General features: G+C 38.8%; 2 protein-coding genes across 2 annotated transcripts in view; both read left to right on the top strand.

The window, feature by feature from the left end:
* The window catches only part of LOC311087642 (interferon-induced very large GTPase 1-like), a 14,733-nt gene extending 4,958 nt beyond the window's left edge, over positions 1-9,775 (top strand). Inside the window, exons 2-3 of the mRNA XM_084121007.1 lie at positions 2,041-2,108; positions 2,986-9,775. Coding sequence (XP_083977133.1) covers positions 2,067-2,108; positions 2,986-7,743 — 4,800 coding nt within the window. The 5' untranslated portion in view covers positions 2,041-2,066 and the 3' untranslated portion in view covers positions 7,744-9,775. The remainder of the gene's footprint in view (positions 1-2,040; positions 2,109-2,985) is intronic.
* The window catches only part of LOC311087653 (uncharacterized protein), a 415,151-nt gene that overhangs the window by 73,282 nt on the left and 331,824 nt on the right, over positions 1-10,045 (top strand). The gene's annotated exons all lie outside the window — the stretch shown is intronic.

The following is a 10,045-nucleotide window of genomic DNA, read 5'->3' as shown; positions in this document are numbered from 1 at the left end:
CTCTGGACTGGGGAATAAATAGTCATGGAGAAACTCCACTGGAGAATCTGAGGAGCAGATGGCCATCAGCCAATGAATTGCCGTGATTCTATGCGGGTTCAGACAATCAGGGTCATTGCGTCATTGCTACGCAGCGTCGAGTGAACCTATGAAAGAAAACAACATCTAATGGAGGCCTAAGACTTTTGCACAGTACTATATACACAGTATGTGTGCAGTTAGAGCTGGAATCATGGCTTTGTTGGGACAGCATTCTTGCAAATGAACAGAGAAAAGTGAGATGAAGTGAAATGAAGTGAAAAAATGAGACACTGCTGCTTTTTATATAATGAATTTTCCATTATGAATTATAATAGCTTGGTTCGTTGGATTGTTTTCTTATCTCAACTGAAACACCCAAGAGTTTGTTTTCAATGAGGCCGAGAACACCTCTTTCAGGATATATTGGAGCAATTATTTTGTGTGAATGTGTGCGGATCCGAGCATGATTGCAGTGTTTATATATGCCTAAACGAACCGAACTAAGGGAGAAAATGCACCAGGTTCTGTAACAAGTCTTTGAGTCCGAAGAAGATATATAGTGCTTTTCCACTGCATGGTACTGTACTGCTCACTTTCGGGGGGGTTTCCACTGTGTACAGTACCTAGTACTTTTTTTTTTAATCACCACCACGGTTGAGGTTCCAAGCGAGTCATACCAATGCTAAAATGTGACGTGTAAACACTGCAGATCACTGATTGGTCAGAGAGTATCGTCACTACCAGCGTCATTGGATTTGCGTCACGAGACACTAAACCCGTTAGATTTAAATAGTCAGCAACAGCCACCGCAGAATCATTGATATGTATAACTTTTTTTTTTTATTACTTGCTTTAAATGACTTAATTTTTTTTTAAAGAAGTTGCTGTATCGTGGTCAGTAGACGAGGTGGTGGGGCAGCTATAACGATCAGTCTTTAATCACACCCACTTTGAAGCGGCACTAAACTGCAGTGGAAAAGTAAAGCGAGCCAAGCCGAGTCATACCACACAGTGGAAAAGAGCATATAGTCACTGTGCTTGTAATGCTGGGAGTACAAGCTGAATATTGTGTGTAAAAGTACAGTAACTTCAGGTAATTAAATTTCACAGACCTCACGTGTTTGATTGAGCTCATCATCACAGTTTAGCGTAATGTCATATCTTTTTACACTTCTTGCATGTTGCAGCCGGGCTGTTTGCAGCGTTCGCTAGATGTGCCATTCCACAGCTAAAGCATGACTTCCTCTGACAAAAACAAAAACTCAAAACAGTGGTGACACCAGTAAACTACTCAACTTTGTCAAATTTGCCATTTTGATGAAGAATTAAAAAAAACAAATTGCCATTTTAAATTGAGAATATGCTATGATTTACATGATTCATGTGGCAAACTGACATGTTTTCAACATATTAAAGATGGTTATAGCCTAGATGGTGAAAAAAATCATCTAAAAATTTTGATTAGAACTGCTCACGGGATGACCAAAGAAACCTTTTGTTTTGGTGGCAATAAACAATAAGAGTTTGTTTTTCTCCATAACACACATTAGGACAAGTTTGTAAGAATCCTAAAAAAGGCATTATAATAACGTAATCAAATTTTGCAAATCAAATCTAAATTAATTTTCCTGAATTTACAAAAACTGCTTTTGATTTAAATTTTACTGCCTACTCAAAGATTCACACTTTTAGCCGGTAGGGAAGAACAAAAATTTACAAATGATCAGACTGACATTTCAACATGCACCAATATGAGAAAGAATCAGACAATTAAAACTCTATAAAACATACATGTCATTGTCATACATCATCTGAGGGTACAGTACTTGGGTGTTTAGGTGAATGTTATTTACAGTAGTAATGGAATTATTTCAGTCCATAAAAGGAGCAGCATTTAAACAAAAATTGCTAAAGGAACTGCCAAAGGAAATGGCAGCTAAAATCTTGTTACAAATTAACCAACACTATGCAGTATTTTTCATTGTAGAATGAATATTCTCTTTCTTTTTTTCTTACAAGATCAAACCACAATTATTGAAGAGAAGATGGACAACACAACCACAAAAGACAAAAGAGAGAGACATAGGGTAAGTGCGATGTGAAGTGTAAAGCAATATAAGAAACCCGAGACATTTAAAGGTTCTCTAAGCGATGTCACACGTTTTTTAGGCTGAAACATTTTTTGGCTGAAACATACAGCAAACATCTCCTCACTATCTGCTAGCTGCCTGTCCCCTGAACACACTGTAAAAAAACGCGGTCTCTGTAGACAGCTCAGGCTCCACAAATGGCAACAAAAACAAACTGGGCCAACCTGGACCACGAAACATAAACAGTGTTCCAGCAAATAACCGATAAGAATGATTTGGAGGTGGGGGTGGGGGGTTTAGTGCGCGTGCACATGAAGGAGTGGGGAGTGGAGGAGAGAGAAGCATGAAGAGGGAAGTTAGCTAGAGGAGAGATGTCCTAGACAACGACTAACATGAGAATTATTCCGGTGAACAAATAGCAAAGAAGAGGGAAAAGGAGAAGGAACGCACAAAGTCCCCAAAGGGAATGGGAGGGGACGGGATGAGGAGGAGGGAGGGTCGAGCTAGCCTCAGTTTTGTTTGACAATACTTAGAACATCAACAAGAAGTGACGTCACCCAACATCGCTTAGAGCACCTTTAACAAGTTTGGGAATCCATTAGTTTATTTAGGCAGGCAAAGTGCTGCCTCTCATGTACAGTTGTTTTTTATACACACATGAGGCTGATGTAAAGTTGAAGCTGTGAAGTTACAACATGAAGTTGTTTTATAATAATATACAAGTTATTGATCATATCTGACTATGGTGCCTGCAAGTCTTTTTGTAGAAAATATGTTGTTAGATAACTTGCTGTTTTCAATTTGCAGCTCTTTGTACTGGCATATCTATACAAAAATGAGACATAAGAGTAAAACTGTCATGTTTATGTTACAGGCCGAAACAGCCAAAGACCTTACAACACAAGGAAAAGATGTGGAAAAAGAAGTGGAGGAACTTTTTCAAAGACTTAAACTTGAAGTCAAGAGAAACAAACTGAGAGCTTCAGATGTTCTTCAGATAACTGCAAAATCATTACAGTCTCATGGGTCTTGTACTGAGGAGGAACTGGTTCATATGTTTTTACAAAAATTACTGATGATGAACTATAAAGCAAGAAGTATCACGGTTACAGATACTACGAAGCAACACAAAGAAAAACAACAAAAAGCCCAACAACCATCTGCAAACAATGATGATGCGTTAAATGCAGTTTTTGGAAGAACATCAACGTCTAATATAAGACAGAGCAACACAGACCCCATTCACCCAATGGATGTTCAGATGGCCGTGTTTCATTGTGCTGATGGTTTCCTGAAGCAGATGATGGTCACTAAACTGTCCCAGTGCCGGTACGCGCTGCCTCTGCTTGTTCCTGATCCATTCACTCATCAGATTGAGTTCCCTCTGTGGACATTTAGAGAAATTAACCAGAGCTGGAAAATTATAAACGACAACAAAGAAATCATCAGTAAAATCCAGCCGATCTACAAGGCAGAAACTCCAATGGTGTTTTTCTTCAGGTTTGGCTCAGTGTCCTCATCCAAGTCTGAGCTGATGAACAAGCTGATCAATGAGAAACACGACACGTTCTTCAACAGGAACTGCCCAGGCAGCAGCAGAACCCGAGTCCTGATGGATGGAGTGGTGGAGATCGCCTGGTTCTGCCCCTCTGGGACATATGATGATAAATTCACTGAACGCGTTGCATTCTGTAATCTACACGGTGATGCGGGAGACCATGAGAAACAGATGCATATAATGACTAAAATGGCCTCAGTCAATGTTGTTGTTTTACCACAGCTGGACAGAAATGATAAAAGTGCAGAAAAATTCCAAAAACTCTACGAGGACCCAAAGCCACTGATTTGCCTTCTTCCTGAGGATGATTCACCGTACACCGAGGTGAGGATTGGGAAATATAAAATTGGTTTGAAAAACAGAGGTCAAGCAGAAATATCTAAAGATCTCAGAGAAGCTATTACAGATAGCCTCTCATTCTCATCTTCAAAATCACCTTCCACTTTCAGACTTGAAAATGTGGCCACACACTCAGACATCAGAGTAGATCAGGAAGATGTTGATGACTGCAGAGAAGGAAGAGAAGCAGCTCAAAAAATGGTGAGACTACTGGAGAAGAAAGATCTGACAAAAATTAAAGAATCATTTCTGCCCTGTCAGGGCGAACTGTGGCATCAGTGGTGTCAGAAGAATAAAGAACTACATCGACCACAAGGGGATGTCACAGATATGGAAATCGGTAAAAAAAAAACTGAGATGAAGAAAGTCCGTGAACAGCAGCATAAATCTGACATAAGTAAGTTTATACATTTATTTGTGGAACAAATGGACTCAGGTGCCGCAAATAAGTCAACGTTTTTTCTTAAATGGCTCAGAATCCTCCTGGATGAATACACCTCCACTGACCTTTCACATCTACATCATGAGTATGATGAAAAGTGGTCAAACATCTTAAAACTGAAAGACAATCCTGACGAATCTGAAAAACTCAAGCCTGAACTTCTGGAACTATCTGAGAAACTTCAAGCTGCAGCCTTTGGTTTGGAGCACATCCTCAGAGAAATTGGACAGATTTATGAATCATGTTTATCTGTGAAGAAGAACAAGAAAGACCTGCAGATTGACTATTATTCTCTCCCGGGTCTTGCAGCAAAGATGATGATCTCTGGATTTCCACTGGAGCTGATGGATGGAGATGCTGGCCATGTTCCTCTGGTCTGGGTTGATGCTGTTCTAGATGAACTCATCCAGAAACTGGGAGACCAGAGAGTCTTTGTTCTGTCCATTTTAGGGATTCAGAGCTCTGGGAAATCCACCATGCTGAATGCCATGTTTGGACTGCAGTTTGCCGTCAGTTCTGGCAGGTGCACCAGAGGAGCTTTCATGCAGCTGGTCAAAGTGTCAGACGAGATGAAAAAACAGATGAACTTTGACTATATTCTGGTTGTGGATACTGAGGGACTTCGTTCTCTAGAACTGGCAGGAAGATCAACAAGACACCATGACAATGAATTGGCCACGTTTGTTATTGGCCTTGGAAATTTGACATTGATCAACATCTATGGAGAAAACCCCACAGAGATGCAGGACATTCTTCAGATTGTTGTTCAGGCCTTCTTGAGGATGAAGGAGGTCAGATTAAGCCCCAGCTGTGTGTTTGTGCATCAGAACGTTTCAGACGTCACAGCTGAAAAAAATACCATGGAAGCAAGGAGACGACTGCAGGAGACACTGGATAAGATGACCAAACTCGCTGCAGAAGATGAAGTCTGTAATGAAGAACGTTTCAGTGATGTCATTCAATTTGATGTACAGAAGGATGTGAAGTATTTTGCTCAGCTCTGGGAGGGCAGCCCACCAATGGCACCACCCAACCCTTCATATTGTGAAAATGTTCAAGACCTTAAGAAAACTATTCTTTCTTGTGTATCAAAATCAAATGGCATGGAGCTGACAAACATCAAAAATCATATTAAAAATCTCTGGGATGCTTTACTGAACGAACGCTTTGTGTTCAGCTTCAAAAATGCTCTGGAGATTGCCACATACAGAAAACTGGAGACAGAATACAGTAAGTGGACCTGGAGTCTTCGGAAGGCCATGCTGGAAATTGAAAATAGATTACAGAACAAAATAGAAAACGAAGCAATCAATGTGGTTGAGGAAAGAGATCTTCAAGAAGAACTAAATCTACAAAGTACAGAAGTGAAGAAATCTATGTCAGAATTCTTTGAGAAAGACAGCAGTGCCAATATTCTGATTCAGTGGAAAAAATCTTTCGAAATAAAAATCTCACACATACAGGAAAACATTGTTAGGGAAACAAAGTCGAAATTGAATGAGGTGCTACAGCAGCGAGTCCTAAAGAAACAGATAGATGATCAGAGGACACAAAATGAAAACGCTCTCCTTGAGAAGGCCAAAGATCTTGCGTCAACTCTCAAAGACCAAGCAAATAATGATGCATTCCTGCAAAGAGATTTTAATTCATTTTGGGAAAAATGTGTAGATGAGATTAGGAAAAACACACCTCAAGGCACAGACCTTGACATTTTAAAAGATACGAAGGAGGTCCTCGGTGATGCCAATGAAAGGTTCGCAGACCCCTCTATGAAGAACAAAAAGTGCAACATCTTCATGATGTCAGACTATTCAGAGTATGTACAGAATCAAAAACAGAAGAAATCTTTTACAAATCCATTCAGATCTACTTATTCTCTAACTAAAGAGGATCACACTCAAATCAAAACTTTAATTTTAGATATTGAAGAGCAAGCAAAAAAAAAAATCATGTCAAAACACATTGAAAAGATGGGCTACAACAAAAGTTACATTCAAGAACTCAGTGATTTCATCAAAGAAAAATTAACAGAATATGAGGAAAGAAAAAAAGAGAAATATGTGTTCAAGAAACACTTCTTCAGTGATTTGGTCCTTGCCATATTGCACACAGTAAAACCGATAATCATGGAACAGCACGAAAAATTCAAGCAAGCCAATGATCCTGTTCTCTATTTTACAAGAAAAAGAGAAGAATATTACAGTATTTTCCAGAAATACTGCCAGGGGGCAACATCAGCTGAGATCATAGGTGAGATCATCTGTAACAAACTTAAAGAACCCATTGAGCAGAGTGTCTACAAAAAAACTGCCAGAGATTTGGCAGATGAAATGAGGACAAACTGTGAATCACTGAATGGAAACAGATCTAATCTGGAGAAACACATCCTGAAGACACTGGCAGAAAAGGAGAATTTTGAGGCATACAAAACCTACATTAATAATCCCAAAGAGCACTTCAAGAGTTTCATCAGAGAGGAAGTCAGTCAGTACATCACTGCTAAGTTCTACACCAGTGTTCTGCCCAAGATGAGCAATGATTTAGAACAGAAGGAGAAGCGGATCGTAGAAGCAGTGAAGAGAGCAACTGAAGAGGTTAATAAAAAACATGGAGATGGAGATGCTGATCTCTGGTTGAAGACTTTCACTCTGAAGTTATCAGATGTGCTGATATTCTCTGAGAATGACCTCAGAGGAGTTAGTCGTGATGGTGTTGATGTAAAACACCTAGAAGAGGTAATAAAAAAAAAAATTCCTTCTATAATATCTGGCATTGGCAAGAAATTCATAACAGAATCTTTTCCATCAAAGCTGGAACATAAGGACAGGCCCGATGAGATACTAAATGAACACCTCTGTCAGTGCTGTTGGGTTCAGTGTCCGTTCTGTAAAGCCATTTGCACCAACACAGCAGAAGACCACGATCCAAAACCTCACAGTGTTCCTTTCCATCGAATTGATGGAGTGAATGGGTGGCATTATGAAGGAACAGAAAATCTTTCTGCAGATTTTTGCACAACTCTAATGTCAAGTACTAAGTCTTTTCGCCCATCTCATGAACCTAATAAATCCATTAAATATAAAGATTACAAAACTGCAGGAGGGGTTTATGCTAAATGGAGCATCACCCCTGACTTCACTGAGCTGTCATATTGGAAGTGGTTTGTCTGTAGATTTCAGAAAGATCTGGAAAATCACTACAATAAAAAATTTCAGGGTCAAGGTCAGATTCCGGGTGAATGGAGAAACCACCATAAACAGGATGCTATTGACAGTTTGAACAAATACATGTGAACAAGCAGTCATTTTTTCATTGATTTAAGTCTTTAGGCAAGGCAAGGCAAGTTTTTTATATAGCACATTTCATACACAGTGGCAATTCAAAGTGCTTTACATAGAAGAAATTAAAATAATAAAAAGAAATAAGAATAATTAAACAGTTTAGAAAAAAATAAAAAATAAAAATAAAATACAGTACAGTACAAACAGTCGGACGAACATTGGCACAGTGCTCATTCATTAAATGCATAGCTAAACAGATGTGTTTTAAGTCTGGATTTGAAAGTGACTACTGTAGGAGCACGTCTGATCTCCTCCTGAGGAGTCCATTACAATAATCCACCCTGCTGGTGATGAAAGCATGCACAAGTTTCTCTAAGTCTTGTCTGGAAACAAAGCATCTAATTCTTGCAATATTTTTCAGATGATAGTATGCTGATTTAGTTATTGCTTTGACATGACTACTGAAACTAAGGTCTGACTCTAGTGACACACCGAGATTCCTGACTTGATGTTTAGTTGTTTGACCCCTAGAGTGAAGGTATGCGTTCACCTTGAGAACTTCATCTTTGTTTCCAAACGCAATGACTTCAGTTTTGTCTTTGTTTAACTGAAGAAAGTTTTGACACATCCAACTGTTGACTTCATCGATGCATTGGCACAGGGAGTCAATGGGGCTGTAATCGTTAGGCGATAGGGCTAAGGAGAGCTGTGTGTCGTCTGCATAGCTGTGGTAAGCAATTTGGTTCTTTCTCATTATTTGGCTCATTGGGAGCATATACAGGTTGAACAGGAGTGGCGCAAGAATTGAGCCTTGAGGGACTCCGCATGTCATGGACGTCCACTCTGACTTATGATCTCCTATACTCACATAATAACCTCTCCCATCTAAGTATGACCTGAACCATTTTAGGACTATCCCAGAAAGCCCCACCCAGTTTTCCAGCCTGTCCAGAAGTATGTTATGATCGACAGTGTCAAATGCAGCACTGAGGTCGAGTAGTACCAGCACCGATAATTTGCCTGAATCAGTATTTAAGCGAATATCGTTTATTATCTTTATGAGCGCTGTCTCTGTGCTGTGGTGCGGTCGGAAACCAGATTGAAAATTGTCAAAGTATCCATTCGAGCACAAGAATTTGTTCAGCTGATTGAAGACAACTTTTTCAAAGATCTTGCCTATGAAAGGAAGATTTGAGATCGGCCTATAGTTGCTTAATATGGTCTTATCCAGATTGTTCTTTTTCAGGAGGGGCTTGACAACTGCAGTTTTCAGGGAGTTTGGAAAACTCCCAGAGAGAAGTGAGGCATTTACCACTTCTAGAAGATCTGCTTCTAAACTGTTTAACACACTTTTGAAAAATGATGTGGGAAGTGTGTCAAGAGCGCAGGTTGATGTTTTAAGGTGTTTTACGGTTTCTTCCAAAATTTTGCCATCAATTTCTTTGAAGTCAGACATAGTAACTACTTTCTCAGGTGGTTTGATCTGTCTGACCCAGGGCAACTCAAGGATGTGCTGATCACCTTTCTGATATTATTGAAGTCTCTCTTTTTTAATAATATTTTAGTTCAAGTCAGAACACCTTTGAAGAAAATACTAGACTGTTAGAAAAAGTTATAAAGCTTAATAATTAAATGCATAAAGCTAATTATTAAATGCAACTAAACTCTTCTGTATAATATGGAGTTCTGAATTTATGCTTTTGATAAGAAAATAGATTGCTTTTGCATGCTTATTTGAAACTTTAAGAGGATCTTTTCATAATATCATTGTTAGCATTAATCAGTTCTTAAATGTATAAAAAAATACTTCATAAATGTGTTATAAACTACAGCAAACAGGAGATTTGAAACTCCTGCAATGACATGTAGTGCATGTTTGATTTCTGAGTCTGACCATGAATTATTTTGTGACTTACATAATTATGCTAAGACAAGGGCCTAAATAATAATGCATGTGTCCTATTTTACCTATGATATAAAAGAAAACTGTTTAGCAAATGTATTAAAATGATGTCAATTCTGAATAAAGGTCAGATTTAAATTCTTCAAGTGCATTTTGCGCCTGATTGCAGATCACATCCACACACCCCTGGAATCAAAGCTTTAAGTGATCGAATAACAATCCGATTGCTCTTGACCACATTAAAAGCCAGGTGTAAAAAAACACATTTGTAGTTGTTAAGATACAGTTGTTCTGTAAATAGAAATGTGTTTTGTTCTTCACATTCAGCTAATATGTAAGAGGTTAACTTATTAAATGGTTAGAAAAGTGTGTCATAAGTATTTCAAACTTGACATGAGTATGAGGATCATA

Source organism: Abramis brama (assembly GCF_963993115.1).
Source record: "Abramis brama genome assembly, chromosome: 7".
Lineage (NCBI taxonomy): Eukaryota > Metazoa > Chordata > Actinopteri > Cypriniformes > Leuciscidae > Abramis > Abramis brama.
Note: the sequence above shows the minus strand (reverse complement) of the source record. Positions and strands in the feature narration are given on the sequence as shown.